Raw genomic sequence first — 17,425 nt, forward strand, 5'->3', positions numbered from 1 at the left:
TAGTCAGTTTTACTGACAGATTCTTAATAGTACACAGGATGTGGAATGGCAAAAATGCAGAGCAACAGGGCAAGTACATACCCCTACACCCGCTGAGTACAGGTTTGTGGATTATCCTTATCTTCGGCAAACGCACCCACAAAGTAACTAAAGATGTGCAAAAACACATAGGTAACTTCTCACACACGACACATTCGTGTATATTAGTTTCAGTACTTCCATAGAAATCCTATCACGAGAATCAAGGTTAAAAAGAACGACCTATAAATAGAATTCATCCTCAAATGGAACCACTTCTACATTCTTTTGCCAGAAGTAAAACAGATTTACAGAGTGGCCCAGGTGGCTCAGTGGTTTAGCACCACCTTCGGTCCAGGGCCTGATCCTGGAGGCCCAGGAGAGAGTCCCATGTCGGGCTCTCTGCATGGAGCCTGCTTCTCCCTCCACCTGTGTCTCTGCCCCCCCCCCCATCTCTCTCTCTGTCTCTGTCTCTCTCATGAATAAATAAAATCTTTAAAAAATAAAATAAAATAAATAAAAATAAATAAATAAAACAGATTTACAAAAGAAATAATAAATTTGCAGGATACTTATATATGCACCAAACAGGTAAGACCCAATATTCAAGCCATATTTGAAGATTAACTAAATTCACCGCAAAGTGAATTTACACTCATCAGTTTAATATTTTTAAAAAGTTCATCAGTCTTAAAAAAAACTAGAATGGCCTTAGAGCTGATTAGTATGATGAAAGTCACTATTAAGTTCTCCATTGTATAAACAAATAGCTCACGAAATCTTTATACACAAAGGTATCACATACTGCCTGTAATACCACCAGTATAGTCCCCTCTGAAAATATGGAAATTCCATATATATCATTGGTTTTATCCTACAATGCTGTGCTTTAGAAGTAAGCCTTGTTTCTCAAATAAAATTTTCATAACCTTAGTAGTAGGAACCTTAAAATCATTTTGTTAGGTTTGATGATGTGCCAGTGTAGAGCGCGGGAGGGGATTCAATAATCAACTACAGAGATAGTGAGCTTTTATCAACACATTTGAGTCAATGTTGAACCTGGTGTGCTACTGCAGAGTGCAATTGAGTGTTTTCCCCACAGGCTGTAACTGATTATTGACTCCCCCCATTAGCATGCAGGGTGCACATTGAAGGTTCACATACAAGACTAAGGGACTCCTATCCCAAGGCCAGTGCTGAAAGACAGCCTATCACTTCGTGTAACTGCAGTCTATGTGTGACAAACCTGACCTACATTTCTCCCTTTCTTTCTCACCAGAGCTTGTCACTGTTTTAAGAAGCTATTTTCTAAAATGCATAAAAGAAATGACTTTTAAAACTGCTTAGGAAAGGTGCATTCCTAAAATACCATTTATAGCAATCTTCTAAAGAATACTGTATTCAGGAGACAATCATGAAACCTAGCCTAAAACAAGTGCAAAGACAGCAGAGTGCTTTCTGATGTTATCCCATAGAGAACCCTTCTTTTGACTGCCATTTATATAGTACACATTGTTAAAAGTACTACAATTAAAATTTTAATCAGCACATAATTAAATTAAAAAATAAGTTATTAAACACATTAGAAATGTGTAATTAAACATTTTTCATTAGTTAGAAAAAGTAGTTTTCAGGGCTTCCTTAAGAAGCCACATCCTACTAGTTTTGTTAACTTCTCAGTGGACACACAATAATCACTACTAAGAGTAGGACATAATTAAAAACAGTGATGGAAGGGAGGAGTAAGGAAGGCAATAATAACTTGGTACAAATGCTGGAATATGCTCCCCAGGAAAGCTTCAAAGAGTTGCCAGTGTGCTGTGGCTCCTCACCACAAGTACCCACCATGCCGCTGCAGGTCATACTCTTTTTTTGTCTCTTCATTCCCTAGAATTTTCCATGCCTGATCAATTTCGATGAACTTCTGTATACATTCCTCCATTGTTCCTGCTGGCACATCTGCACTTTGTTTATCTGGATGATACTGCCAATCAAAAATAAAGGGGATGGTGAATAGAGAGGGTTGATGGAGGTAGGTAAAAAACAAACAACCAACACTCGTAAATCTAAGTTTTAGTTAAGAAATAAGGTAATGAGGGCAGCCAGGGTGGCTCAGCGGTTTGGTGCCACCTTCGGCCCAGGGTGTGATCCTGGAGACCCAGGATCAGGTCCCACATCAGGCTCCCTGCATGGAGCCTGCCTTCGCCCTCTGCCTGTGTCTCTGCCTCTCTCTCTCTCTGTCTCTCATGGATAAATAAATAAAGTCTTAAAAAAAAAAAAAAAGGAAGGAAGGAAGGAAGGAAGGAAGGAAGGAAGGAAGGAAGGAAGGAAGGAAGGAAGGAAAGGAAGGAAGGAAGGGAAAAAAAAGAAGAAAAGAAAAGAAAGAAGAAAAGAAAAAGAAAGAAAAGAAAAGAAGAAGAAAGAAAGAAAAGAAAAGAAAGAAGAAAAGAAAAGAAAGAAAAGAAAAGAAAAGAAAAGAAAAGAAAAGAAAAGAAAAGAAAAGAAGGTAATGAGCAGATGAAAACTAAGATGCCAAGGCAACAAGACAACAGTGTTGGGCACAGGAGACAACTGCCAGGTTAATGAGACCATTGGAGTAGCTATAAATCCACCAGTGACATGATCTGTCACAACATGCAAAGACAGCATTTTCTGGATAATTTGCTGATAGAATCACTGGTCTCATGGACAATTTACCTAGAGAGGATGACTAACACAAACAGAAATAGGTACGTGCAGATAAGCAGGACATGACAAAGAAAGGGCACAAACTCTGTAGAGTATGAAGCTTTCCTTATATAAGATGTGTGGCTGTAAATACCATCACAAATGAACTACTAGCTTTTTCTCACAAAATCAGATTATACAATCATACTTGAAAATAAATACCTTTCATCTTCCAGCTCAGCCCTGAAGATTTTAAAGTTACAAATTCCCAGACATAAACTTTTATTGAAAAATGGTTATTCTACAGCAGATTGGTAAGAAACAACTTTTTTTGTTTTAAAGTTTTATTTATTTCAGAGACAAAGGGAGAGCATGGGTGAGGGGGGAGGGCAGAGGAAGAGACAGAATCTCAAGCAGACTTCCCATCCCACATGGAACAACCATGGGGCTCAATCTCAGGACCCTGAGATCATGACCTGAGCCAAAACCAAGAGCAGACACTCAACCAACTGAGCTATCCAAGTGCTCTAGTAAGAAACTTTAAAGAACTCAACACAACATTTGGATGTAAGTTAATTCATTGTAAATCTTTCACTTATGTTTTCCAAATCTAAGACATTTTTAAAATGTTTTCAATGTGCAGTAATTTTTAAAAGTATTTGGTCAAAACAAAAACACTTTATACCAATTCATCAATTCTCAAATGTGAATGTGGTTTATTAGACACCTCACTTATATTATCTCCTTTTTCCTCTATATTCTCCATGGTTCTTCCTTCTCTTTATTTATCAGTTCTGAAAGAATATTCTATTTGCATTGCCGAGTCTTTCAACAAATAAGTGAGGAAAGGTTATCTAAATGTAGAGACATTTCACTTAAATGATGTGGGGCTATCACAATAGCAGATATTCAAATATGTCATGTTTTCACTCAAGTTAACAAGGAACTACTTGATACTATTCAACTAGAATTTGCTACCAGTAATTATTCTGAATGCTTTATAAAATATATTAAAGAACATATCTTAATTTTAAAAGTTACTTTAAGGGGCACCAGGGTGGCTCAGTTGGTTAAGCATCTGCCTTTGGCTCAGATCATGATCCCAGGGTCCTAAGATGGAGCCCAAGTAGGGCTCCCTGCTCAGCAGGGAGTCTGCTTCTCCTCTCCCTCTGCTTCTCCCCCTACTCATGCTCGCTCTCTCTCAAATAAATAAAATCTTAAAAAATATATATCTTAGGAATTTCCTTTGAACTTAGTAGACTAGTTTTCTCCCTTTAGTCCTTGTTCTTTTTCTTCAAAGTTTTTATAATAAAACAGGGAAAAAAAACCCCACCATTTTTATATTTCATGACATTAGTATGGTTAGCTCACATACTCATCAACTAATAATGGCATAATCACTTAAATTCTTTCATTAAAAGACATTGAAAGAACATGAAACATTTACAGGTGCAGGGCAGGCCAGGTGGCTCAGTGGTTTAGCGCTGCCTTCAGCCCAGAGTGTGATCCTGAAGACCCAGGATCGAGTCCCATTTCAGGCTCCCTGCATGGAGCCTGCCTCTCTCTTTCTCTGCATCTCTCATGAACAAATAAATAAAATCTTAAAAAAAAAAAAAAAAAAGAAAAATTTACAGGTACAATGTCATGTATTATACAAGTTATTAAGTCCAAAGTCATTCAGTGAATTGTGGGAAGGAACATGAAGTAAAGTGACTTCAATCCTCAATCTAGAATTCAGAAAGTATGTAAATTTTTATTCATAATGTAGACTACTGGTTCTGACAGTGAGTTTGTTTTCATGCTGAACTTTTCACACTGCTGATGATCCTTACTAGCAAAGCAAAGCTATTGTGTTATCTGGTTGCACAGAAGAACATCATGCATGCTGAGAGAAAGATTATAGGGCAAACAAAGAGAATTAGGCTTCCATTTTCCTTTTGGCAAACTATTTCTCTTCCTATGCCAAATCTAAGGGTTATCAACATTTAAATATTTAAGCTAATTAATATAATGACAAGAAAAGAAAGGGAAACTAAGGCTTTACAGTTTCATCTTTTTATGGCTATGATTTATCAAATGATGCTCATAAAAAGTGATTCCCATACTGAAGTCTAGGCAGTCCCTACAGTTGGACTATTTAAGTAATATCCCCAAACCAAATCAGAGTTTGCTATGTAAAGTTCTCCAGCTGACCCATTTTTCTAACACTGCATGAAGAAGATTTGGGTAACAAGCCTCACCGGGAAAGCCCTACAAAATCAAGAATTAGTTTGTGGCCACCCAAAACTAAAAGCTATCACTAAATTTTATTGAGTCATGTATCAACTCTACGATAGTCAAAGCATAATTCAATTTCCTTACTAACTTGGTATTTTCCTGACTGCTATTTTAAATAAGCAACTCACCATCTGAGGCCTAATCTGTTGTGCTATTAGAATGCAATGAATTTCATTCCATGATGCACAGTCCAATTAAAAATTGCAATTATTAGCAAGTAAATAAATATGTCATTTAGGGTGCTAAAAGCCTCAATCCAATCCGTTTTGACAGCAAGCTCCAGAATGAAATGAGGTCTAAAAGAAAACACATTCTGTCATAGGCTGATAACCTAAGATATCAGGTCCTAATCCCTGGTACTCGTACAATGTTACTTTATTAGGAAAAAGATCTTCGAAGATGTAACTTGAAGATCTTTAAATGGAGATTATTCTGAATTACCAAAGTGGGCCCTAAATATAATCCAAGTATTCCTATAAGAAAGAGACAGAAGGAAATTTGACACACAGAGGAGAAGATGATATGAAGACCATTCAGAGACACAGAGAGGGATTTGAAATAATGGCATTAAAGATTGGGAATGATGAGGCCAGAAGCCAAGGAATGCTGGCAGCCAGTCGCAGCTAGAAGAGACAAGAAATGGACTCTCTCCTAGAGCCTTGACTTTGGCCCAGTTATACAGATTTTGGATTTCTAGACTCCCCAGAATTATGAAAGAATACATTTCTGTTGTTTTAAGCCACCAAGTTTGTAGTAACTTGTTTGGGCAGCTACAAGAAATCAAACACTGTGTAAATACATTTGTGGTATATATGGAAATACAAAGGATCTAGAACAGGCAAAGAATCTTGAAATAGAACAAAGCTGAAGAACTTACATTACCTGCTTTACAGATTTGTTATAAAGCTACAGTAATCAAGACTGTAGTACTGGTGTAAATATATCCAAATAAATCACTAGAACAGAATAAAGAGTCTAGAAGAAACGGATTTTCAACAAAGGTGCCAAAGCAATTTCATAAACTGAATTGAAACAACTGGATGCCATCTGGAAAAAATTAACCTCAACCCCTACCTACCTCATTTCATATACCAGAATTAATGCAAAATGAATGAGTCATAAACATAAATGTTTCACATAGCTTCTAGAAGGAAATACATGAGAATATCTTTGCCCCTTCGGGTGGGCAGACTGCTTTGACAGAAAATAAAAAGCACAAACACTAATGATAAAAAAATGGATAAAATGAACATCAAAATTTTAAAATTTTCTGCTCAGCAAAGAACACCAATTAAGAAAATAGACAAGCTGCAGATTGGTTAAAAAAAAAGTGATTAAATATATATCTAACACAAGATTTGCATATAGAATATTCAACAATAACAAAATCTTATAAATCAATGATAAAAAAACATACTAATAAAAAATCAAGGAGGAAAAACAAGAGACTTTGTCAAAAGAAGATAGATGAACAGACTATGTGCACATGAACTTGTGCTCAAACTTTTTCATTAGTTATCAGGAAAATGTAGATAAAAATTATGAAATACTACTAAACACCTAATAGAATGGCTAAAACAAAAAAGAATGATAACACTAAATGTTGGTGAAGATAAAGAATAACTAGAACTTTCATATGGTGCTAGGATGAAACTGATAATTTCTGACAAAGACAAATATACCTATTCTGTGGTCAAATAATTTTGGATATTTACTCTTGAATATTTACTTAAAAGAAATGAAACATAAAAACAAATGTTCACTAAAGACTTATTAAACAAAGATACTCACCACCTTATTCACAATAGCCAAAAACTAGAACATAAAGTTTATGAACGGGAGAATGGATTAGTAGTAATATGTCCATATATAAAGTAATATTATTCAACAGTAAAAAAGAAAAAAATGATATACTTAATAAAATATATGAATATCGACATTATGTTGGGCAACAACGAAAGAGTACATACTATATAATTACGTTGATATGAAATTCAAATTCAGACAAAACTAATCTATAGTGATAGAAATTTAAAGTTGGTTTCCAGATGAGAATAGGGGGTGGAATTTAACTGCAGAGGGGCACAGGAAATTTTCTGGAGGAATGGAAACATTCTATATTTTGTTTGGGATGGTGGTTATATGGTATCAAATCTCACCCAAATGAACATTAAGAGCTGTGCATTTTCACTATATATTGACCACATCTCATTAGAAAAACATCTTTAAGGGTGCCTGGGTGGCTCAGCCAGTTAAGCATCTGCCTCGGCTCAGGTCATGATCCCAGGGTCCTGAGACTGAGTCCCCCATTAGGCTCCCTGCTCAGTGGAGAGTCTGCCTTCTTTCTCTCCCTCTGCCCCTGCTCTCTTTTGCTCTTAAATAAATAAAATATTTTTAAAAAAATCTTTAGACATGCCTAAAATTATTAAAAGAGATTTAGAAAATCTTCCTAACCCATAAAGAAAAAAAATTAGAAATTTCTTCCAATATTAAAACAGATAAATACAATCAAAACACAGAAAACTCAAAGACTAATACAAATCAGTGAAAAGCTATTATATTAAATTATAGACTTTATAAAAATATAGTTTTATTACTTTCAAGTCCCATATGCCAACCTTCAAGCACTTTAAAACATTTTAAAAAGTTAAGTATTGCTGAGCAGTGGACTAAGTACATTCAAAATTAAAATATCATAAATATGTCACAATACTAAAAATATCGAGCATTGTCTCTCTGTGATTCTTTATTACATTACAGACGTGGCTGTCTCCAAAGTTTTAGCAAACTGCTATTGTACTATTCTCAAATGACTTCATTTACATTTGGGGGATATCTATTATATTACACAGACCTATGTTCTTTAAATCCCCATGTCACTAACTGAGGATGAGAAAAATAAACACAAACAAAAGATTAGAAACTGTCTTGATCTGAAAATATAAGATCATTCATGCAACTACAAGATATACAAAAAATATGTAATATTTTATCAGGATTAATATATGTTACTTATATCCTAACTAATTATGTAATTGATAACTAATGCTTTCATTATGGGCTCTTAATTCTGAGATTCTATGGCAAAGGGTTGTCCAATATGGAACATTTTATTTCAGATTTTCTCCATGTAAGAATTCCAAGTGCTTCTAAATTACTAATTCTGGGGTGACTGTCACAATGTGTCAGCCCAGAGCAACTCAAAATGTGGTCCTCAGATCTGCAACATCAGCAATATCTGAGAGCTCATTAGAAGATGGCCCCATCCCAAATCTAGGGGGTGGGAGGTGGGGGTAGGAAGTAGGGGCAGAATCTGTGTTTAAACAAACTCTTCAGGCAATTATTATGCATGCTAAAGTCTGAGAAGCACAACGTTGGCCTCTACTGCTTAAAACATAGAATTAAGTGCAAGTCAGAAAATTAGTGCTTCATAAATATTTCTCCTTGACAGATGCGTCCTTCCAAGTGTGTATCCACACACACAAAAAAGAAAAAAAATGCTCAATGAGTGACACTCTTCGATTGTTAACCTAGACCACCACCATGAAAATTACATAAAGTATTCTAAGTCATAAATTTTTTGATATTTGATACCTTTTGTTCACTAATCATAAATGCCAGCCCCTTTATTTCATTGTTTGCACAAATGCCAACACCGATGATGAAGAACCTGATGAAATCTGAACAATATGCCAGTGGTATTTTAACCTGTTGATTTTTTTTTTTTTTTTTTTTTTTTTTTTAGAGGAGGATACAATTTATATCAGGCTTCAGCTACCGAATGCTACAATAATGTCCACTGATAGGCTAAATACAGAGACAAGTGTTTACCTACTGGAAGGGACAAAAGTTGAAGTATGTATAAGTTGTGAGAAGAACATAATACAATACACTGCAAAAATTCTAGCAACCTCTGGGCAGCCCCGGTGGCGCAGCGGTTTAGCGCCGCCTGCAGCCCAGGGCATGATCCTGGAGACCCGGGATCAAGTCCCACGTCGGGCTTCCTGCATGGAGCCTGCTTCTCCCTCTGCCTGTGTCTCTGCTTCTCTTTATCTCTCTCTGTGTCTCTCATGAATAAATAAAATAAAAAATCTTTAAAAAAACAAAAACAAAAAATTCTAGCAACTTCTAAAAGATTTTAGTGCAAATTCATATATTCATTAACTCCAAATAACCTTTTCTAATAGCTAAGCAACATGTAAATTTGAAATGAAACTATTTCTTTAAAGAAAGTACATAAGGCAGTTTTATGATAAACTGCCTACCATACAACAAGAAATTAATTCAGGTCACCTAAAAAGAGGTCCACCTGTTTTAATGCCTTTCTTACATTCCTTTTTTAAAAGATACATCGCTTTATTTCACTAATAGCTTGCTACTTATATCTAAGATTGAATAAAAAGTTGGGGAATCATACATTAATCCTTTATTACACATTTGTGATTAGGCTGTTTTGATTTCTAAAATATTGATGGCAAAAAGGAAGTAAAAATCAACTATGGAAAGGATTTTGAGCAAATTGAATTAAACAAAAATTCCCAAATTGTCATACTGACATTATTTGATCAAAGTGGACCCTGAGGACACAGGACTTTGGTTTTCCTCTGTGGACACAGGACTTTGGTTTTCCTCTGTGTAATAGATGAGTTTAATACCATTAATAGGATGCTAGTTCTCCATTTCTAGCTTCAAATGTTCTTGAATTCCCGAACCAAATTTCAAAATACCTCCTAAACGCTATCTTACCAGTACCACTTAGTTCATGTCCAAATCCAACTGATTATCTGGACTCTAAAATTAGTTCCACCTCCTGTTGAATTCTTTATTCTGCTAAAATCACCACTATGCTCAATAAAAGCTGAATGAGTAAAGAGAATAATAAATACATTTTCTAATATTCCAGGCTACAATTATCAGGGTAACTTTCCTTACCCTCATCCCATAAACCACGAAATTGGACAGATTCTGTCTACACGATGTCCTTTCTATTCCCAATGCCAAACCTAGTTCAAATGAAAAGTAGCTCTTACCTGTTCTCTAGCATTCACCTTCTAATAGCTCTCGAGGCCACGCACCTGATTCCAAGTTCACGTGCCTTGCCTTAAAACTCTGACCATGTCATTCCCCAGCTCAAAAATTTTAATAGGTAATCTACTGTACAAGGGATTACAGTCCTATTCTTTACCCTTAGAGGTGAAGTTCTCCAAAAAAAAAAAAACTCCAAGCTACCATTCCAGCTCTATTATAAGTATCATAGATACAGCATTTATGTCTAGTCATTCCAGACCAGTCCTTCAGATATCAACCCATAAATAAGCATTCCTATGTTTTCATGCCTTATTTATGCTATTCTCTCCACTGAAACATCCTCTACCAGACCAGTTCAAATGCATCTCTTCTATGAAGCCATGTTTAATATCCCTACTCAGAAGGGATGATATGTGTGTCTGTGTGTGTTCTTTTGAAATCCTTCAGTATTCCTAATTTTCAAGGAATTTATAGTTACTTGTGGACTCAGCCCTCCCCTAAAATACCCAATACAAATACTATGTATTAACTATATCTGTATCTCTCCAGAGATTAGCACAATGCCCCTCTGCACAAATATCCTCCATAAATACTTGTTTATTTAAGTTGTACATGTAACTTCCCCCAAAAGTACAAAATCTGAAACTTCCTGATTTTAGTCAGCACTGGATAGCAGGAGTAAATTTTAGGTTTAATCTGGGTTTTGCATTTTTCTATCTTTCCTAGCAAACAACTATTAACTTTGTCATTCTATTCAGCTGATGCATGAACATGTATGATTCAGGGATACGCTTCAGCCCAATGGTCTTCTTCAAATATTTTCCAAACTGAAGAATGAGATACAGACTACATACATACTTACTAAGAGGAATGAATTCAAGAGTACACTTGAAAAAAAGAATGGATGTGTAACTGTGGGATGTGTGAATATGGAAAAGGTTGAATCTTTAGAAAAATAAAAAAAAAAGTCCTTAATTTCCTTTTCTCTATCTCCACTCAGTTTTCACAAGTGTTCATGTATCCTATACAAATTCTGTGCTACCAAAAAGAGAGTATCATAACACCAGAAGATCTTATCACTATCACTTCTAAAAGAGAGCTAGATGGCACTGAGTTTTGGGCTTTTTCTGCCAATGATTAATGGGACAGTTCGAGTATTGTCTTTCCAAGCCCTAACAGGCCCAACGTCGAATTTCCATGACATCACAGTGGATACACATTCCAAACAGACTATAATGAAGAATATCATTAAGGAACTTCAAACTACAACACACATAGAAACATTGAATAAAAGCTTATTGTGGATCACTTTTAGTCTTCTTGTTTTCGTGAGTTCAGTCCTCACTACAGTTTGAGGCACTCATCACCTCTAAAAATAGTAAAAACTCATTTCTTCAGACACTGGCTGTGAAAGAAAATTGAAAAGGTCAAGGTTAAGGGAATTATGTAAGAGGTCATTAGTAAATCTGACCACAATAATATCTGACAGCAAGAATACCACTGTCCAATGTTTTCACTAATGAAGAACTACTTTTAATTTACCAAAGTATTAAACCTAGTCTCTATTAAAACAGTTCATGAAAATTAGTAGTTTCTTAATCTTTGATAATTTTATAAAAACCAAGGATATTCTCAAAAGTGTTTATCACATTCCTAATTTTCCCTCCTTCCAAAAGAAGACAAAGAGAGAAACTGTTCAGCCACTAGAAGTTAATTCCAAATAACTGTACTTCTTTGCTCTTATTTCCTAAACACTATGGCAGTCACAGGAACCCTCCCCAACACTTCCTTTTTTTTTTTTTTAAGATTTTATTTTATTTATTCATGAGAGAGAGAGAAAGGCAGAGACAGAGGCAGAGGGAGAAGTAGGCTCTATGCAGGGAGCCCAACACAGAACTCGATCCCAGGACTCCAGGATCACGCCCTGGGCCAAAGGCAGACGCCAAACCGCTGAGCCACCCAGGGATCCCCTAAACCTCTCCCAACCACTGCCTTTTCTCTCTCTCTTTTTTTTTTTAACTTTTGTCTATTATCTCTAGCACCAATGTGGGGCTCGAACTCGCAACCCAAAGATCAATAACTGAGCCAGTCAGGCAGCCCCATCTACTTCTGTCACAAAACAGCCTCTCATGTTCTTCTCTTCTCCAGTCTCCCCACAAAACTCCTCTAATGTATGTCCCAGATCCCAAGAGTTCTGTGCTGTAACAGTCCCAAGCTGAAATGCTCTGGTTGAGTCCTGGTCAGCTGAGGCCAGAGCCATTTCTGAGAATTTCCTTTCCTTCCGGATTTGAGTGGTAGGAGGCCAGAATTTCTGCTATGGTTGGTAGTACTGCCACTACGCACCAGAAAACAAGAATCAAGCATGGAAGGAGAGAGGCCATGGACCAGTTGGGCCCCTGAGGTTTATAGAAGGAAAGGATGAAGGCAACAGGGTCTCTTAACCAACTTGTAAGAAACCAGGGCTGAGGCAGAACAATTTACAATATGACAAACTTCTACAACAGCCTTCTATACAAGGATTTACCTGGGAAAGGAAGAAATAATTCTTTGGGTGTAGGAACATCTTCCTACCATACTTCTCCTTGGTCCTGCTTGCTATAATTGCCAATGGTTATCATTCTTCCAAATATACAATGAGGGAGGCCCCAGGGTGGCTCAGCAGTTAAGCATCTGCCTTTGGCTCAGGTAGTGATCCTGGAGTACTGGGATAAGAGTCCTACATTGGGCTCCCCATAGGGAGCCTGCTTCTCCCTCTGCTTATGTCTCTGCCTCTCATCAATAAATAAATTAAATCTTTAAAAAAACCAGTAAGACAAATATATGATGAGGGAGAGGACGATGTCCTTGGGGCATCAATCAGAAGAGATGGTACAATTACTCATATCAAGACTTAATCTTTTACCATTTTGGAAAACCAAAAATTCCTAAGATTATTTTTTTTTAAAGAAGGACAAGAGCAGCCCTTTTCCCAATAGATTTTCCACAGTTCATTGTTTTCTCTACCTTCCCAAAAGTTCATCCTTCTACACCTGTTTTTTTTTAAGTTTATTTATTTTTTTAGTAATCTCTACACCCCATATAGAGCTTGAACTCATGACCTTGAGATCAAGACTTGTACACACTTCCAATTTAAACATGAATTACTCATGTTTGTACATGTTTGTACCATGTTTAATAGCTTATAATTAGCAGAACTCTAAAATAAAACTATTCTATATTTGAAGAACCTAAAAGACAAAATATCAAGTAATGTTATTTGAGTGAATAGTAAGTTAAAACAGGGTTTTAAGGGTCAGATAACAAGAATTAGTGTGACTAGATCACAACTGATCCTACACAGTAGGGCCCCTATTATTATAATCCTTTAAAATGAAATTATTATTATTTTTTAAAGATTTTATTTATTTATTCATGAGAGACACAGAGAAAGAGGCAGAGACACAGGCAGAGGGAAAAGTAGGCTCCCTTTAGGGAGCCTGATGTGGGACTCGATCCCAGAACCTCGGGATTACAACTTGAGCCAAAGGCAGACACCCAGGTGCCCCTAATGTGAAATTATTAAGACACAAAGTTAATACTGCCATTCTCCTTCAAAAATTATTAGTTTTTCAGAGACAGACTTGTACTTTTTATTTTCTCCCAGTCCATCAAACCTTATAGGTTATGACCCTGACCTTTATTTAACAAATAACAGCTTTATTGAAATATAATTCACATACCATAGGATTCACCCTTTTAAAAGTGTGCATTAGTTTTTAATATTCACAGAGTTGTACAACTATCACCACAATGTAATTTCAGGACATTTTCATCACTCTACAAAGAAACCCTGCATCTGTTAGGAGTCCTTCTCTACTTCCCTTTCCCTCCAAGTCCCTAGCAACCACTAATCTACTTTCTGTTTCTGTGCATCTGGCTATTTTGAACAAGAATGATACGTAGGTACACATATGCACACACACACACACACACACACTTATATACATACAGTAATTAATTAAAAAGAAAACAGGTTGATTTTTTTTGTTTTTCTTTTTTTTAGAGGGGGAAGGAGCAGAGGAAAAGGAGAGAGAATTTTAAGCAGGTTCCATGCCCAGTGCAGAGCCCAAAGCAGGATTGGATCTCATGACCAAATCTCATGAGCCAAAATCAAGAGTCAGATGCTTAACTGACTGAGCCACCAGGTGCTCCAAGTAGTTTTTAAGTACCTATAAAAATTACATTCCTGGAGGGGAAACTGGTGAAAAATCAGAGGAAGACAAACCAAGAGAGACTCTTGACTAAGGGAAACAAACTAAACTGAGGGCTGCTGGAGGAAGTGGGGTGGGGGATGGGGTAACTGGGTGATGGTCATTGAGGAAGGCACATGATGTGAGGAGCACTGGGTGTTATACCATATACTTGTAAACTGAATTTAAACTAAAAAATAATTTTTTTAAAAGGTAAATCTCCGCCCCCCCCACCCCTGTCAAATTGCCTTCCTTAGTATCTCTATGAATGTTGGTGAGTAGCAAATATATAGACAAAAACAGTATGCTCTTCTAGAACTCTAAATTTGGCCCCATAACATAAAAACTGATCTTAATAAGGAATTCTTGTGACTAATCCTCAGAATTTATTTATAATAAAATCCTACATGTAATATAGTCCCATGGTTCCCAGTGAGAGCCTGAGAGTAAGGCTTCAGTGGGACTACCTGCAGTCACAATGACAGAACAGTATAAAAAAGCAGACATCTCTTTGGTCTACCAGAATTGCTAATGATTGCTCTATTCCCTCAAAGAGCCATTTCAACACCATATTTTTAAAGAGACTTTTCAGTCTTCTGAACATAGTTATCTTTAAAACTTCTTCTAAATGTCACTAGGATATTGACTGCCTGTGAAACCGTATCAAGAGACTGGATTCTGAGATGACTGCAAGTTCTAAGAAGTAAAAGAGACAAAAAAGAACAAGGAGGAGGAGGAAGATGAGAAGGAGAAGGCAAAGGAAGGGGAGACTACAGGAGAAGGGGAAGAAGAGAGGACGAGTAAGGAGAATAAGAGGAAAAGGAAGGCTGAGGACAAAGTGAAGCAGCAAGAGACTGAAAAACACTGAAGGAAAACAAAGCCATGCAATACTTAGAGTAGGTGCTGCCGTTTTCAAATAAAGAATTAAGAGGTCAACTGTACAAACGGGATTCACAGAAATGAAATGAAAGAGGTAAAATATGAGGCTGAGTAACACAATTATGGTAATCTATGCAAAACCTTTTCAAAGCCAACTGACCTCTCCACTATACTTGGAACCAGGAGATTTACTAACTCTATTTTTTTTAAAAAGATTTTATTTATCTATTCATGAGAGACACAGAGAGAGAGAAAGAGAGGCAGAGACACAGGTAGAGGGAGAAGCAGGCTCCATACAGGGAAGCCTGATGTGAGACTCGATCCCAGGTCTCCAGGATCACACCCTGGGCTGAAGGCAGCGCTAAACCGCTGAGCCACCCGGGCTGCCCAAGATTCACTAATTCTAAAATAATCTCCCATCAATTCCTTTGGCTAGTCATGTGCCTGTTTTTTTTGTTGACTATAGCCAAGTGTGATAAAAGCTGTTTCTCTGCACATAAGACTTCTACACAATTTAAATCTTGTGCAAGGGGTTACATTATATTCAATTTAAACATAAAGCTGGACACCTGCCACCCCCCAAAGCCTATCAGGCAGGTTTTCAATGATATGGTCCACATGAGTCAGCTACACAGAGACTTCCAAGGTAAACGTTCTGCCTCCAAATCCCCCAGTGATAACTAGCAGCAGTGGCTAACTTCACCTGCCCTCTGGGTTCAGGAAAGACGTGTTTTTTTGTATAATTAAGAACTTAAGAAACTTAGACCAAACTAAAGTCATCTCTGCTAAATAAGGGTAGCGACGTACAGCTATAGATCCTACAAAGCTCCTCTCCTGTAGCAACTCTGACCTCTGCTCTGTGGCCATCAGGTACTGTGTTCTGTCAACACTTTCATGCTCTTCTTTCATTAATTGATCATTCTGCTACATTAATGACACTAGTACATTGGCTGTGAACTCCCTTGGGTGCTCTACCCTTGAGACAGAAAATAGAGACAACATGAGAGAGAAGCTCATGGATTTTTATTTTATGTAGTTCCTATTTGAGTCAACACCGAAATGGTTTCCTCTACAAGTTATCTACTTCTTCTGTTTGCAGAAGTGCTCCCACTGACCTAAAGTGCACAGATTTTTCTTAAATAAAATATAAATTCTATTGATTTAACTTTATAAGCTATAGGAAACTACAATGGGAATGAAATGTATACTATAAAGAATTGACATGTTCATATGTTAACTGTTCTAAATTTAATGGTGTGATGAAAGGCAAAGGCTGGAAAGATGATGGCAATTCTCAATTCTAACTACCTAGTGATGAGGGCAAATCACCTAAAATAAAACACAATAAACAAGAGAATTGACTTTGTTACTGACAGAAACTCATGGGCTTTAAAAAAAAAAAAAAAGCATTTAAATAACTGTAGTTAAGCTCAATGCACCTAATATACTCTTTTTTTGAAGCAGAGGCCTAAACTAAGCTTCTGAGGATGCTGAGAAAACACATATCCTCTGAGATAATTTTTGGTTTTCCTTATTGCAAATCACTGTTATTATGAAACAGCCATTAAACAGTTGGTGAGGAAGTGTTGTTAAGACGGTGCAGTAGTAATTTCATAATGAATCTGAATACAGTTTAGGTAGGCGAGAGAGAAAGACACATTGACTGACATAGGTAGGTTTGTTGTTCACTTTTGTAGGACCCCCTACAAGGTGAAAACAAGATGATGTTACAAAAAGTTAGGTATAAAAGTACTGCCATTGTGTCCTTTACACTTCGACACTACATTAAGATTATGAATGCTAAAAAAAAAAAAAAAAAAAAATTACAAAGGTAAAGTCAAGTACAACACACTACTGCCACCTAATGCTTAGTAAAATATTGCCTAAAGAAGCAGTAAACAACTCAGTCATTGTTTCATGCAAATTGAACAGCTGAAACATGATTTTTAAAATGTTTTAACATTTTTAAGATTTTGTGATTCAGAAATAGAAAATATAATTCATGTGCAAGACTGGTAGCCCAAAAATGTGTTTATCCACTGCAAAAATACTTACCAACCACCTTACTACAAGTCAGATATTGTGCTAGCTGATGAAGATCCAACGATGAATACAATGGGATCTCTGCCCTTAAGAGACTCAAAGTCCAGTGGGGGACAGCCGACCTATAAACAATTCATTATAATACAATGGAAAGGATGAAGTGTTAAGAAAAGATGACAGTATGGAAAAGGTGTTAACTTAGAATAAATTAGGGAAGGTTTCTTAATTAAAGTGACACTTGACTGAGTTTTGTAGGATGAATAGGAGTTGGCCTGGGGAAGAAT

At 36.6% G+C, this 17,425-nt stretch overlaps 1 protein-coding gene across 6 annotated transcripts in view; it reads right to left on the bottom strand.

Annotated features, from left to right (window-relative positions):
- DNAJC24 (DnaJ heat shock protein family (Hsp40) member C24) overlaps nt 1-17,425 on the bottom strand; it is a 79,917-nt gene that overhangs the window by 33,143 nt on the left and 29,349 nt on the right. For all 6 annotated transcript variants that reach the window (XR_005373410.1, XR_005373411.1, XM_038563131.1 and 3 more), the window contains one exon: nt 1,864-2,002. Coding sequence is in view for 4 of the 6 variants with exons in the window: in XM_038563131.1 (XP_038419059.1) it covers nt 1,864-2,002 (139 nt within the window). In the remaining 2 variants the exon portion in view is untranslated. The remainder of the gene's footprint in view (nt 1-1,863; nt 2,003-17,425) is intronic.

Source organism: Canis lupus, chromosome 18 (assembly GCF_011100685.1).
Source record: "Canis lupus familiaris isolate Mischka breed German Shepherd chromosome 18, alternate assembly UU_Cfam_GSD_1.0, whole genome shotgun sequence".
Classification (NCBI taxonomy): Eukaryota; Metazoa; Chordata; class Mammalia; order Carnivora; family Canidae; genus Canis; species Canis lupus.